We start from the raw sequence: 15798 nt of genomic DNA, 5'->3' as shown, positions 1-15798 counted from the left end.
ATATATATAATGCTTAGGAAGCAAAACACACTAATACCAACCAAGTAGCTTAGTAAGTAACAAGGAAGGAAGGAGGATACAACACAACTTCCAAATCCAACCAAACTACTTATTATTATTGAAACACAAGACTTGCCAGAAAGGACTAGTAGTAGCCTGCAGATTTCGGTTGGTCTCAAGTCCAAGTGACCTTGACTTGGATTTCTCCATACTTGCCGAAAATTCTGAGATATATTGGATAGTTAGGTAAGGAACTATGCATTGCCATCGACGGGGTTTTTTCCGTCTCTGTTGATGAGCATAACCTCCACAGTGGCCTCCATCGCATTACTCAACACTATGTAGTTCATCGTCACGGAACCATACTTACCAGGAACGTCGTCGTTGTCTTATATGGGATTGTCATACTCATTACCAAGAGGTTGTGGGGAGAGCGAGCCGATTTACGGCATTTGTGAGTTGGATTTGGCCAAGGTCTATTTGGTTCATATCTTGTTCAGAAACACGTTACAGCCACCATCAAAACCCAAGAAAGTGGATCTAGGAATTAGATGTGGAGAAGTATAAGAACTACTCCCGAACTCCAACCACTCCTCAAAATTCTCCATTTGGTAGACATCCAAGTAGAGGTTGTCTCGTCAAATCCTTAGCTTGATCCAATGATTGTTGGTTCACAGTATGACATCGAACCATCGAGTGGGTGGATTCTGCTGAGTAAGAAGTACGAGAATATTATGTGAAAAGGTCTCTTCCAATTCAACGTGCATGCCCTCAATGAAGTCCCTGTAATCTCCACTACCTCTTTCAACGTTGAACTCCACTATGAGATCCTCCATTAATTGAATTCGCCAGTGCAAAATAATAATCAATCAATAGAAAAACATCAAATAATATATATAACTTTGTCTGTGCTAATCTATTACATAAAAGAAATGGGTAAGAAATTCAAGTATATTCGTACACCGTATCCTTTGAATAATGATTTCTATACTTCAACTTCCATACTTTTTAAGTTTTTTACTTTCCACTCAAACTCAAGTATAAAGCTTAATCAGCATTTCACTCAATATTAATTTAACCGACCTCCAATTCATTCGCATATTACTTTTGTTTTTCTTTTTCTTTTGAACATGTAATTTATTAATTTTAGTGATATAGTATTTAGGTATAAGAGCAACTCCAACAAGGCTTTATATTTCTTGCTCAAATTTTAGCTAAAAAGTAAGTTCTTTATTTTTAGAGAATCACTTTTCACAATATAAAGCCATTTACCCGTTGTGTTATATATTTCTTACATTGGTATTAGAGCCTTTATAGCGTATTTTCGTGCTTAATTTTGTGCATTAAAATACGTATATAATTATTGATATATGTATACATGAGATATGCATGAAAATTAATATTTTTTTGAACTTTATCCGATCAACCTGAAATTTAGATATGTTGTAGTACATTTCGTGTAGAACATATCTGCCAAGTTTCAAGAAAATCAGACGCTTAGATTTCAAGAAAATCGTATTGTTATTTTCTAAAAGCTAAGGACATAGATCACCACTTGGTGACTGTGGGGGCTGAATAATTTCAATTAGAAAGAGGCCAAGGACTTTGATCACCATTTGGATAAATTAATTCAGCCTTGACCAAGGACTTATAAAGCTAAATAAATGAATTGGCTGTATAAAGAACCGAACAGAAGCCAACACTCAAGAGGAAGGTCGAATAGGTAACTACATGCGAGATCAAGAATGGGCCCGACCCTCAGCCTCAGAAGTAATATAAAAAGGGAGGAATGCCAACTAAAGCAGGTATGTGAGAATAGAGAAAGTAACTTAAAATATAAGTAAACTAGAGAGAGTTCTAACTTGACCGTCAGAGTGCTAATTCCGGCACCCCCGGCCGGCGTGTTCATCCCTTTTTTAGGTAACAATCTGAGGATCAAAGACGTCTGACTGGATTTTGGAGTATTTTCAAACCACTTCTCCACAATTGGCGCTGTTTGTGGGAATACTAAAGCACATCCATGGCGGGCATAATAGATGATCCTTCGGTAGTTGTTGACAATGTTATGCTAAGAGATGACATCACCCCAAGAAACATGCTTGGACCGGAGAATATCACTGCGCGACGATCCTTGAACTTCAATCCAGTAGCTCAGACCTCGCCCTCAACTTTGGTGCAAGAGACTATACAGACAATCATGGATCAAGCAAAGTGAAATGAACAGTGTCTAGAAGTTATGATGGTTGAAAATGAGCGGTTGCGCCAGGAATTGGCCCTGGGGCCCTGGAGTTAGCCAAATCCCAGCAAGCCACATGCCATGACCGGGGTCGATCCCCAGGAAAGAAGGATGATCCATGATGTCGACTTTGGAAACATGATAATGGCAGTGATTCTGACTCACCAGCCTGAGAACCCAGAAAGAAGGGACGAGTTGATGTATCCAGCTCATCCGAAGGAAGTCCGTATGTATGACACAAGCGAGGGAAAAGAAGTGATGATTCGGATGAAGAAGACATGCATGACCCTGGTGTGCGGTGCATCGCAAGGGCTGTGCTGCCCAAGAAGTTCAAAGCACCGTCGTTCACCCTATATGACGGAAAATCAGATCTCACTGACCATATTCGTCATTATAAACAAGTACTGACATTGCATGCTGACGATGAAGCCCTTATGTGTCGAATATTTCCAAGTAGCCTGGGACCGTTGGCCTTCAGATGGTACTATAAACTGGAGCTGGCGTCAATAGGAAGTTTTCATCAACTCCAACAATCCTTCAAGGCAAGATTTATCACCAACGAAGTTCAGCCAAAGCAAGCTGACTCTCTTTAAGCCATGCAAATTAAACCAAAAGAGACTCTCCGTGAGTATTCGACATGCTATTAGGAATGTTTCAACTTGGTAGATGATGCCGGCAATGATTCCATGGCCATTACCACCTTTAAGATGGGTCTACATCCTGATAGTCCTCTCCACAGTTCACTGACCAGACGGCCCCCCAAAACAGTTTGGGTGCTAATGAAGAAAGTTGAAGAATATTGTAAGGTGGAAGACAACGCCTTGTGGGTCAAGGTCGGACAAAAAGTTGCCAAATCAGCTGCGTCTGGCCTGGTTCAGCCTATAAGCGTCGTGCCATCAATGATCCCCAAACCTTAGACTTAGGTTAAATGAGACAACATGCGTGATTCATGCCGTTCAAGTGATCAGTGTTCGCACTGATCAAACGAACAATATCAAGTGGATAGCAGACGCACAAGACATTCAGATAAGAAGTATACGGAATTGGTAGAGCCGATTGGTAAGATCTTATCCAAAATCCAACATCACCCGTTCTTTAAATGGCCATCCAAAATGATGGGGCCTCTTGATACAAAGAGAAGGGACAAACAGTGTGAGTATCATAAGGACCATGGCCACGACACTGACAGTTGCTTTGCATTGAAGGACTAGCTAGAAGAATTGGTGCAAGACGGCCGGCTGGCGCAACACATCCGAAAGAACAATCCATCGAACACGGTAGCCCTACGATCGGATTCACTGCCACTTGGTGTAATTCACATGATATACAGCCTACCGTCATCATCCGAGATACATACAATTCAGCTGCAAACTAGCCTGCCCAAGCCATTCACACCAGCCAAACACCATCACGAAACAGGGAGGATTAGCTTTGATGGCACCAACCTAGATGGAGTAACTCTCCCCCACTCTAATCTCCTCGTCGTCAACCTACCCATGAACAGATTCACGGTTGAGCGTGTTCTCATCGATCAGGGAAGCACCTCAGAGATAATGTACTACAAGACATTTGTTAAACTTAGCTTCACTGGTTTGGATATGTTACTGGCCTATTACCCATTGTTCGGCTTCAACGCCAACCCTGAGTATCCCTTGGGCAAGATCATACTACCAGTACGGGCGGGTACCAGATCAGTTGACGTGGAATTTCTGGTCGTCAAACTCCCTGTCACCGTACAATCTTATCATGGGAAGGAATTGGTTGCATACTATGCAGGCCGTGCCAAGCATCTACCATCAACTGTTCCGCTTTCCAATTGAGTATGGTGTTGAGCAAATTTAGGGTTCTCAGAAATCGGCACATGCATGCTACCTTATTGCAGCTACGAAGAGGCCAAAGGAACTGGAAGTGAACTCGATTGAGATACCGGATCAAGAAAGCCTCGAGGACATTGGGAAAATCCCCAGTGAAAAGGCAACTGAAGACCTTGATCTGATCAAAATCAATGGGGATCCTGATAGATTCTTCATGATCGGCATCTCTCTGAACGAAGTTGATAGAAGCGAGTCGGTATCCTTCTTACTCAGCAACCTCGACATATTTGCATGGACACCATACAAGATGCCGGGGGTGGATCCAGTCATGGACCAGCATCGTTTAAACGTCAATCTAAAAGTCAAACCAATCATTCAGAAAAGTCGAGGTCAGGTACGGAACATGCATTGGCCGTTGTTGATGAAGTTGACATATTGCAAGATGCTGGGGCAATTCGTGAAGTTACTTATCCCACGTGGCTGTCCAATACCATGGTTGTAAAGAAGAAAAATGGATCTTGGCGCATTTGTATCGATTTCACGAACTTGAATAGGGCTTGTCCAAAGGATTGTTTTCCTCTTCCAAGAATCGACCAACTTGTAGACGCAACGGCATATCATCAACGCATGAGCTTCTTGGATGCCTACAGGGGTTATCATCAAATTTCCATGCATCCGGAGGATCAGGAAAAGACCGCATTCCTCACCCCAAGGGGAACTTGTTGCTACAAGGTCATGCCCTTTGGATTGAAGAACGCAGGGGCAACTTACCAGAGACTGGTTACCATTATGTTCAAGGAATAACTCGGCCACACCATGGAAGTATACATCGACAACATGGTGGTGAAATCTAAGGAAAAGCACTCCTATATAACCGATTTATTAAAGACCTTTGGTATTCTCTAAAAGTACAAGATGAAACTGAACGCTTCAAAATGTGCATTCGGCATTGGATCTAGCAAATTTCTTGGCTATATTGTCAACCATCGTGGAATAGAGGCCAATCCAAGGCAGATCACAACAATTCTAGAACTCGGCTTCCCTCGGTCGGTCAAAGAAGTTCAAAAGTTGATAGGAATGGCCACAACCCTCAATAGGTTTATTGGTCGTTCCTTAGATCACTGTTGACAATTTTTTCACACACTTCGGCAGGGCAAAGAATTTGAATGGACCCCCAAGTGCCAAGCCGTGCTGGACGGCTTGAAAAATTATCTTCGATCAATACCACTCCTAGAAACTCCATCGGCAGGTGATCCGCTCATCTTGTATTTGATAGTGTCGGACCGGGCGGTTAACGCTGTGCTATTAAAAGAAGAGCTCGGGGAGCAGCGACCAATCCACTATGTAAGCAAGGCAATGGTCGATGCCGAAACACGATATCTACCACTGGAAAAGCTCATCCTTGCTCTCGTGGTGGTTGCAAGAAAATTGATGCACTATTTTCAGGCTCACACCATAGGGGTGTTAACAGACTATCTCCTCCGGACAGCGCTCCGTAGCACGGAAGCATCAGGGCGAGTCTCAAAATGGGCATTGGAACTCGGCCAGTACGATATCCAGTTTTTGCCTAGAACTACCATCAAAGGGCAAGTGCTCACCAACTTTGTAGCCGAGTTCACGGGATGTCATGTCGACTTCACGTCCAATCAAGTACAACCCAAACTTGACTGGCAAATGTATGTTGGAGATATTTGGCAGATGTACTGTGACAGATCATCTAACCAACGTGGCAGCGAGGCAGGCATTGACCCTAAAAGGGGCAATAATCGAGCAAGCGGTCAAACTAGGCTTTGATGCATTAAATAACGAGGCCGAATACGAAGCATTGCTAACCGGCCTTTGTAATGCACTTCACCTTGGTTCACGGTGGCTGCTTGTTTTTTGTGATTCAAAATTAGTCATCAACCAGTTGAAAGGGAAGTATTTAGCTAAAAATGACCGCATGTCAGCCTACATGAAGACGACGAACTCTTTGCTCACAAAATTCAACCACCACGAGTTGAATCAGATAACTTGGGATCAGAACACACATGCAGATGCCCTTGCTTGCCTAGCCTCAGCCATTAACTCAGAAGTCAAATGAACAATCGAAGTAGGGTTCATCCCAGAGTTGAGCATCACCTCTCCCGAACCAGTTCAGATTAACATCATTGAACCAGGACCAACTTGGATGGACCCTATCGCTGCATTCCTTCCCCAGAACAGCTCCCAACGGATAAGAAAGAAGCCCACAAGTTGCAAAATAAAGCCCTGCAATACTATCTAGATCTACAGGGAAAACTTTACAAAAAAATCTCTTTGGCCCGTACTTGGAATGTGTCCACCTAGATAAATTTGAGGAACTCTTGGCCGAAATATATGAGGGTAGCTATGGTGCCCATTCTGGCATACGCTCATTGGCCCACAGAGCCGTGACGCAGGGGTACTATTGGCCGACCATGCGAACAGATGCCAGGAACTACGTGAAGAAGTGCGAACAATGCCAAAATTTTTCCCCTTTGGCTCATCTATCTGCCGAAGAATTAAATTCCATTACTAGTCTTGGCCGTTCGCTCAGTAGGGACTTGATATTGTCAGACCATCACCGCGGGCTCTAGGAAACAAGCGATTCCTGATCATCGCAACATATTATTTTACAAAGTGGGTTGAAGCAGAGGCATTAACACATATTTGAGATGTCGATGTTAAACGTTTTGTATGGAAAAACATCATCACACGATTCGGCATACCAAGAGCACTTGTCTCCGACAACGGCACCCAATTCGCTTGCGGCGTCTATCGGGAGTTATGCAACACATATGGTATCCGACCTTACTTTTCCTGGCCAACATACCCCCAAAGCAACGGACAAGTTGAGGCCACCAATAAAGTGATTCTAGATGGCATCAAGAACGATTGGAAAATGCCAAAGGCAGGTGGGTTGAAGAATTGCCTAGTGTGTTGTGGGCTCATTGCACTACTCCAAGGTGATCTACTAGAGAAACACCATTCGATTTGTGCTTTGGGACACAGACAATTATCTCTCTTGAAATCGGCCTGCCCACACTGAAATCCAAGGTTTTTGATATGGGTCGTATTGACATGATGTTGGCCTTAGATCTGACTTTGATTGAAGAACGCCGAGATCGTGCTCTTACGTATATGGCGTGGTATCAACAGTAGCTGGCAAAGTCATACAACCAGTGTGTGTAGTTGCGTCGTTATACACCTGAAGTACTAGTCCTCAAGAAAGTGCTTTCTGTTACTAAGAATTCGGCAGATAGTAAATTAGGCCCCAACTAGGACGGTCCTTATCAGACTGACTCAATTGCCAGAATAGGAGCGTATCGGCTCAAAGACATGGCTAGGAGAAGTTTGCCACGCCCTTGGAATTCCACACATTTGCGCAAATTTTATCACTAAGCCAACTTGTATGGCATGCTAGTTTGTTTCGAATTTTTGTTAATATGTTATGTACACATGTTTGAATTCCCCAATGCAATACCCTTTCCTATAGCAGTCTCATTAATAATGGTTTAGTAACAAATAAAACCTCTGAATTCGGAGCGCCCTTTGTGGATATCATGATTGGCTAACACAAAAGACTCCGAACTCGAAGTCCCATTCGTGGATGTCACGTTTGGGCCGAATAAGCCTTTGAATTCGGAGCGCCTTTCGTGGATGTCACGATTGTCGAACACAAAAAGACTCCGAACTCGGAGCCCCATTCGTGGATGTCACGTTTGGGCCGAATAAGCCTCCGAATTCAGAGCACCCTTCGTAGATGTCACAATTGGCCAACACAAAAAGACTCCGAATTTGGAGCCCCATTCGTGGATGTCACGTTTGGGCCGAATAAGCCTCGGAATTTGGAGCACCCTTCGTGGATGTCACCATTGGCCAACACAAAAAGACTCAGAATTTGAAGCCCCATTAGTGGATGTCACGTTTGGGCCGAATAAGCCTCCAAATTTGGAGTGCCCTTCGTGGATGTCACGATTGGCCAACACAAAAAAACTTTGAATTCGGAGCCCCATTCGTGGATGTCACATTTGGACCGAATAAGCCTTCGAATTCGGAGCGCCCTTCATGGATGTCACGATTAGCCAACACAAAAGACTCCGAATTCGGAGCCTCATTCGTGGTTGTCACGTTTGGGCTGAATAAGTCTCCAAATTCGAAGCGCCCTTCGTGGATGTCATGATTGACCAACACAAAAAGACTCTGAATTTGGGGCCCCATTCGTGGTTGTCACGTTTGGGCCGAATAATCCTCTGAATTCGAAGTGTTCTTCATGGATGTCATGATTAGCCAACACAAAAAGACTCCGAATTCGGAGCCCCATTCGTGGTTGCCACGTTTGGCCAACATAAAAAAACTCAATGGGCATAGTGGCTTGCTGGTTTCGTTTCGCGAACGGGAGGAGCTCCCTCGTTGCTGCCTCTCCTTTCTTGGTGACTTCTCTACCCCGCCCCTTCTTGGAGGCCTACTTTGATGACAGGGAGAGCGATGCCTCTCACGCTCCTCCGACGTCCTGTTACCCGTTTACATAGGTTCGTCACCTCCTCGATTCATTTCTAAATCCAGTTTAGCTAGCGTCTTGCCCTCTTCTCTGCTGTTAAAGAATATTCTTCTTGACATACAAATTTCCTCAGTTCGACACAACGATCTTTTCCCTCTCGCACTCTATTGAAATTTGAGAAAAATATATTTAACGATAGCACAGAACCCACACGCACTTGCCCCCCCTCCCGCGCTTATTAATTATGGGTGTAGCGTTCCCAAAGCGATTGCTTCGAAGCATTTCGCTGAATAATTACTGTGCCCCACCCAATCAATGAAACACACACATTTGGCGGTTATGTTCATTGATCAGCTGGGGCAAGGGCAGATTGATTAATCTATTCGGCCTACTTTCAAAGCATTTCGCTGAATAATGATTGTGCCCTACCCAATCAATGAACCACACACATTCGGTGGTTATGTTCATCGATCAACTGGGGCAAGGGCAGATTGATTAATCTATTCGGCCTACTTTGAAAGCATTTTGCTGAATAATTACTGTGCCCCACCCAATCAATGAACTACACACATTCGGCGGTTATGTTCATCGATTAGCTAGGGTAAGGGCAGATTCATTAATCTATACTTTCAAAGCATTTCACTTAATAATTATTGTGCCCCACCTAATCAATGAACTGCACACATTCGGTGGTTATGTTCATCGATTAGTTGGGGCAAGGGCAGATTGATTAATCTATTCGGCTACTTGGCGGTTGAGTTGTATATTTAATTTGGCAGATCATGTTATGGCCAAAGGTTGCAAGGTTAAATTTAATATGTCTATCCATCAATCTAAATTAGCAAATTCAGAATAGAGACAAAAAGGATGATTTTCATTAATAAACTGAATACAAAAGACGAACAGTCACTTTACACATGAAAACTGCCCTACGAAAAACTTACAAACAAAATGAACAAAAACCTACAAACACTACATACAAAAGACACATAACAAAAAGAAAAATTATGCCAAGTATATTTTATTCTTCAGGGTCCGATTCAACCGGCTCGACATCCAGCCGCTCGTATGGAATCGGTTGCCCCAATGTCACGTTAGCGGCCGCCAAGGCTTTAAGCCAGTCATGTTTAAAGCCTCGGTTTTCAAACTTGGGCATCTCCTCCACGTACTTTTCTATGGCGGCGTTTTCTCCGGTTTCGAACACCTTGGAAATCTCAGAGTCAGCGATTTCATTTGCCTTATTTGATTCCTCCAAGTCGGCTTCTAGCTTTGCGATCACCTCTTTGGCCATTTTGAGCGCGTCATCGCTCATATTCGCCCTCTTTTCGGCGGCTGCCCTGAGTAGGTTGGCGCTTTTGGTCCTAGCTTGCTCCTCTTTTGCCTTCTTACCCTCAGAGTCGGTTCTTAGAGATGCCACAACTAATTCGGCCAGAACCTCTTTGGCTTTCCTCTTTTCTTTTTCAACTTCGTCTTTGAGTAAGCCAATTTGTTCAATGGCGTCATAGTGATGGCGGCCGATTTCTGTGATTTTGCCAGCCACCTGAAACAAAAACATGGGAAAGTTAATCGGCATACAAAGGAATAAAGTATAAAATTTTCTAATTACGTACCAATATTGCTGACTGAGTAGCTAACGCTATCGAAATAACATCCAGTTCCACACGAAAAACAGCCCTATTTGTCGGCAAGGAGATCGCCGAGGTCACACTTAGGGCCACGGTGGCATCCTTCAGAGTTGACGAATCGGCAAAAATCGGTGTGTTCATGATTCTGGGTTGGATAATAAACGGCACCGCCAAGTCCTGGGACTCTTCTATACGAGGCCGTTTATCGGATAAATCTCTAGAAGAGACGACCTCAATCTCGGCGGGGCGTTTCTCCCTCCTTTGTTCAATAACATGGTCGCTTGATTGATCAATGACCGAGTCGGCAGAATGTTGTATAATGACCAAATCGTCCACAGTAGTCTCTTACTCCATTTCCTCAACAGGAGCAGGAGGTGGGGGTTTAGATCTGGAGATTTCGGCCCTCCTTCGGGCCACCATCTTTTCGACATTCTTCTTTCTCACTATTTGTGCGAGCGATTCACCAGCCATGTTTTCGGGGTCTGTGCTGGGTAGTTCACCTAGATCGGTGAAAATATCGTCTTCTAGAGATGTATCAATTCGGCCTCAGGTGGATGGGAGTTCGAAACCGATTTCCTCAAAAGCCAAATTAAGAGCTGCGTTGACTTCCTCTTCTAGATGACCCTCAGATCTATCCGAGTTGGATTGACTTGGTTGATCGCCGACTTCACTGCCTGGGTCCGAATCTGAACCCTCAAGGCCGATGACCCTAAGACTCTTGTAGTTTGGAAAGATAAGAGCCGTAAGATGCTCTTTCCCCCTTGGAATCAGGATATGATCTGCAGCCGAAAAAGTTGAATACGTTGGATTGTATCGCAGCAGCATGTGGGCAGCCCGCCCTTGTTTCTGAAGATTTGGATGGCCAAAGAATTTGAGTGCCTTTTTGACTTATTCAAGCATGGTGTTGTCAGCCGAAGTGAGTGTTTTCTTTAGATCGTTGCCTACACAAATGAAACGATAAGTACATGGAATAGAAGTCGAATAAACGTATACAAAATACGTGAAGGGGACTATACGGCCACCTGGTTTGCCTTTTTGTCTAGGCACAGGATCCAAGCGATCTTCGCCTTCGTCGAATTTCTAATTACCTCGAACAACGACCATGACGTCATCGACACGCTTACCAGAGCTAGCAAGCATAGTCACCAAATGGTGATCAATGTCCTTGGCCCTGAGAAAGTAGCGTCGCTGCCGACTAGAAGACTTCACCTAGGCATAATAGTGCCGAATAGCAGGGATGCATAGATTAATCCTAAGATGATGATTTAATTCTATTATGCCCATTATGATTCGGTAAAAATTTACATTTGGTTGAGAAGGGATTAGACCCTAGTAACAAAGAATGGCCCTTAGAAATGAATGAAGAGGGAAATGGACTCCTTCCTCAGCGATTGACAAGAGAGGAAAGATGATCGTACTTGCATCAACCTTGTCACACCCCAAACCCGCCCCTAAAAGTTCGGGCATGATCACTTCAGATACGGACATCAAATTCGATATATATAACATGTGAGGCCTGAATGGAAGCATTTAACGACACAAAATAACATCCATTGAGCTAATACTAACATGCCAGGATCATACACTTAATATCAGGTAATTTATCGTATAATAAACATGTTATTATATTTATAGACAATATATAGACCCATTCCCGAGTCTGAGGATGTAACAAAACTATGATGAGGGAAGTATATCATGTTTTACAACATCGAAAAAAAGGTTTAGTGCACCAAGGTAAAAGCTCTGCAGGGATTCCACAAAATGAATGAGCTTCATCTAAGTGCTTGGATGCACTAAGTTTGACAAAAGAGAAACGGGCATGACAGGTTAAGGCTGACCTCTAGGCTGGTTACCTACAGAGACAGACATAAAACGGAATGAGCGAAGCTCAGTGAATAATAGTACATAAACAGTTTACCGAATAACTTGAATTGTAATGTATGTAAGTGCAGAGAACATATGTATAATCTTAGTTTGCAAACATGTTCATAACGGCCTTGGGCCCAACCTGTGCAGAGTGGCTTCAAGCCCAGTAACACACAGATCGGCCTCAGGCCCATTAAACTTTACAGATCGGCCCTTGGCCTAACAGACTTTACAGATTGGCCTCTGGCCTAGATATCAACAAAGCAGAATGTTTCTAGAGTTGCATAAATGAATACAGATTTTCCAATCGTCCATTAAAGTGAGCATCGTCAACTTTAGAATAACAGAGTGTTAATAATACTTACTCACAATAAGCAAATATGCTACAATAGTACTACTACTCACAGTGCAGTGGTGGAGTGGCAGTCCCTTCCGGTATATTCCCTACATACACGCACAGTTCAGAAATTAGTTCATTTTTCGTTTAAAACAATATCTGATTTGTTTCACTTCCACCGAATTTATAAACATTGAGGAGGCATCAAATACGAATTTTAATAACACCAGAGGGCTAAACAGATAAAATAGAGCAGACAAAATTTTCCAGCATGGGCCGTACGTGCGGCAGTGGCTCCCGCACGTGCGGCTGTGAAGCCCCGTACGTGCATATTTTTTAGTGTCTTCAGCCCAATTTTCCCTTGTTTTCCGCACGTACGACCATGGCCTCCGCACCTGCTTTAGTGCCCCCGTATGTGCGGCCATGACCCCCGCACGTGCGGCGATTTGCCCTGTTTTGGCAGCCTGAAATGCAACACACCCACACTAAGGCCAATGTAATACAAGGTCTAAAATGGAGGGATTTGGGACATTAGGAAGGCATAACATTACCTTAACATGAATCAAAACTCAATTAACTCTTACCTCCTTCAAAGTCACAATATAACTCAATTCTCTTTGACACACAACATTATATATGTAAAACTATGTGGGTTTAATCATGAAAAACCAAGCAATAGGATGTAATTCCTTTATATAACACCAAATTAGTTCCAAAACACCAAAGTGATAAACCATGTTCCAAGTTAAGCAATGATCAAACACTAATTTCCATTACAAACCCTAAGTCACATGATTGTGAGGAAATCTCACTCATATTCAAAAGAAGAGTTGTAGGAGATGAATAAATTTACCTTAAGCTTAAGTCTCTCAAATTCCCTTCAAGTTTTCCAACCTTCTTCCTTGCTAAACTTCTCCTCCTCCTCTCTAACCCTCTTCTCCCCTAATTCTCTCTCTCTCTCTCAGGAGATATGTTTTTAGTATAAAGACTTCTATTTCAAATGTTCAAAGAGGCGCGCACACACACACACACACACACACACACACACACACACACATATATATATATATAAAGTTGAATAGGACAAAATTTAATCAGTTTAACCATTCCCAATCAAATTTTTACAGAAAATCACATTATGATCTAAAAATTATGCGGATCTCAAATATAAAGTCAATTTCAAATAATTAAGCCTCTAAGGCTTCCAATTTCTGATCCAACCATTATAGTTGTAACAGATATTTCCCTTATTAGACAGATATGAATCTATAATCATAAGATTCACTTAATTAAACTTAATTTCACATAAAATTTCACAGTAAGCATTTAAATGCACAGAATAAGGGACTGAAAAGTATACCAAAAACATATACGAGGGTTGGGCTATTACACTCTCCCCCTCCTTAAATAAGTTTGGTCCCTCAAACTTGTTTTACCTTAGGATAGGAACAGATGCGGATACTGGTGTTGCATTTCCTCTTCTTTTTCCCAAGTAGCTTCGGTTCCGTAATCTTCTTGCCATTCAATTTTCGCCATTGGGATTTCCCGGTTCCGTAATTGTTTCACTTGCCGGTCAGAATTCAAATTGGTTTTTCTTCATAAGTTAACTTATCATCCAACACAATTTGGTGGTAATCTATGACATGAGACAGATCTTGAAGGTAGCTTTGAAGCATAGATACATGAAATACATTATGTACTTGGCTTATACTTGGTGGAAGAGCAACTCGGTAAGCCACCGAACCCACTTTTTCCAGAACTTGGAATGGCCCAACAAATCAAGGTGTTAGCTTACCCCTTTTGCTGAACCTTGGATGCCCCTTCATCAGAGTAATTTTCACAAAAACATGATAACCCACCTCAAATTCCAAATCTCTCTGTCGATTATCCGCGTAACTCTTTTGTCTACTTTGAGCAGTTTTCCGTCTTTCTCTGATAATTTTCACCTTTTCAGTTGTTAGTTGAACAATTTCGGGCCCTAACAATGATTTATCTCCAACTTCAGCCCAACACACGGGGGAGCGACATGGTCTGCCATACAGAGCCTCATAGGGTGCCATTCCAATACTCGAATGGTAACTATTATTGTACGTGAACTCTACCAGCGGTAGATGAGTTTCCCAACTTCCCTGGAAATCCATAATACACATTTAGAGCATATCTTCTAATGTCTGTATCGTTCTCTCGGATTGTCCGTCTGTCTGAGGGTGGAAGGCTATGCTAAACTTTAGTTCTGTACCCATTGCTTCCTGTAGACTTTGCCAGAACCTCGAAACAAATTTTGGATCTCTGTTTGACACAATGGAGACCGGAACACCATGGAGTCTTACAATTTCATTCACATAAATCACTACAAGTTTATCTGCATTATACTGAGTCTTCACAGGTAGGAAGTTCATCGGTCCATAATGACCCATACAGAATTCATACCCCGAGGAGTCCGTGGTAACCCTACAACAAAATCCATGGTCAGACGTTCCCACTTCCATTCCGGGATTGGAAGGGGTTGCAATAATCCTGCTGGTCTCTGATGTTCTGACTTTACTTGCTAGCATTGCAAACATTTAGAGACGAAATCCGTGATTTCCTTTTTCATACCTGGCCACCAAAAATTTTATTTTAAATCCCGATACATTTTAGTACTTCCAGGATGTAATGAAAATCTCAAGGCATGAGCTTCTTCCATCAATTTCCGCTTAACTTCTGATACATTGAGAACACATAACCTACCTTGAAATTTAAGCACTAAATTCTCCAAATTGAATCCCGGTTTCGGTTTTGTCTCTAACTCATCATATATCTTCCTCAAGGTTTCATCTTCCCTTTGACGTAGTTTGATCTCTTCAAGTAATGTCGGTTGGGCCATCACTGCTGCTACTATGGCCTCCTGTCCATGCATCACAAGGTCTACCTTCATTTTATCCAATTCAATCACTAACTCCTTTTGCCCCGTAAACAAAATTTCCAAATTCCCCATTATCTTCCGGCTAAGTGCGTCTGCAACTGTGTTGGCCTTACCAGGATGGTAATGGATCTGCAAATCATAGTCTTTAATAAGCTCTAACCACCGCCGTTGTTGCATATTCAACTCTTTCTAGGTAAAAAGGTACTTGAGACTCTTATGGTCGGTGTATACTTCGCAAGTAGTGCCATATAGATAATGTCGCCATATCTTCAAAGCAAAAATCACTGCGGCTAGCTCAAGGTCATGTGTGGGATAATTCTTTTCATGGGGTTTAAGCTGACGTGAAGCATAAGCAATAACCTTCCATTTTGCATAAGCACACAACCTAATCCCTTATGGGAAGCATCACTGTAGATCACAAATCCTTCGGCACCAGATGGTAAGGCAAGAACCGGAACTGTAGGCAACTTCATTTTTAATTCCTGCAAAGCAGATTCCCGCTGTTCTGACC

At 42.8% G+C, this 15798-nt stretch overlaps 1 protein-coding gene across 1 annotated transcript; it reads right to left on the bottom strand.

Annotated features, from left to right (window-relative positions):
* Positions 1 to 14160: 14160 nt before the first annotated feature.
* LOC145816762 (uncharacterized) lies at positions 14161 to 15464 on the bottom strand. Its single transcript, XM_082912714.1, has 3 exons — positions 15016 to 15464; positions 14713 to 14833; positions 14161 to 14511 (listed from the first exon to the last, which is right to left on the bottom strand). Exons 1-3 carry the CDS (start codon positions 15462 to 15464, stop codon positions 14161 to 14163), a joined length of 921 nt encoding a protein of 306 aa, XP_082768840.1.
* Positions 15465 to 15798: the final 334 nt, after the last annotated feature.

Source organism: Camellia sinensis, unplaced genomic scaffold (genome assembly GCF_055761805.1).
Source record: "Camellia sinensis isolate YWXY unplaced genomic scaffold, ASM5576180v1 Unanchor4, whole genome shotgun sequence".
Taxonomy (NCBI): Eukaryota; Viridiplantae; Streptophyta; class Magnoliopsida; order Ericales; family Theaceae; genus Camellia; species Camellia sinensis.
This window is presented reverse-complemented; position numbering and strand designations above follow the sequence as displayed.

Coding starts and splice junctions, on each gene's coding strand:
- LOC145816762 (XM_082912714.1), bottom strand. CDS start 15,464: ATGCAACAACGGCGGTGGTTAGAGCTTATTAAAGACTATGATTTGCAG. Junction 14,834..15,015: donor CATCCTGGAAGTACTAAAAT/GTATCGGGATTT, acceptor ATTTTGTTGTAG/GGTTACCACGGACTCCTCGG. Junction 14,512..14,712: donor TGATTTATGTGAATGAAATT/GTAAGACTCCAT, acceptor ATGGATTTCCAG/GGAAGTTGGGAAACTCATCT.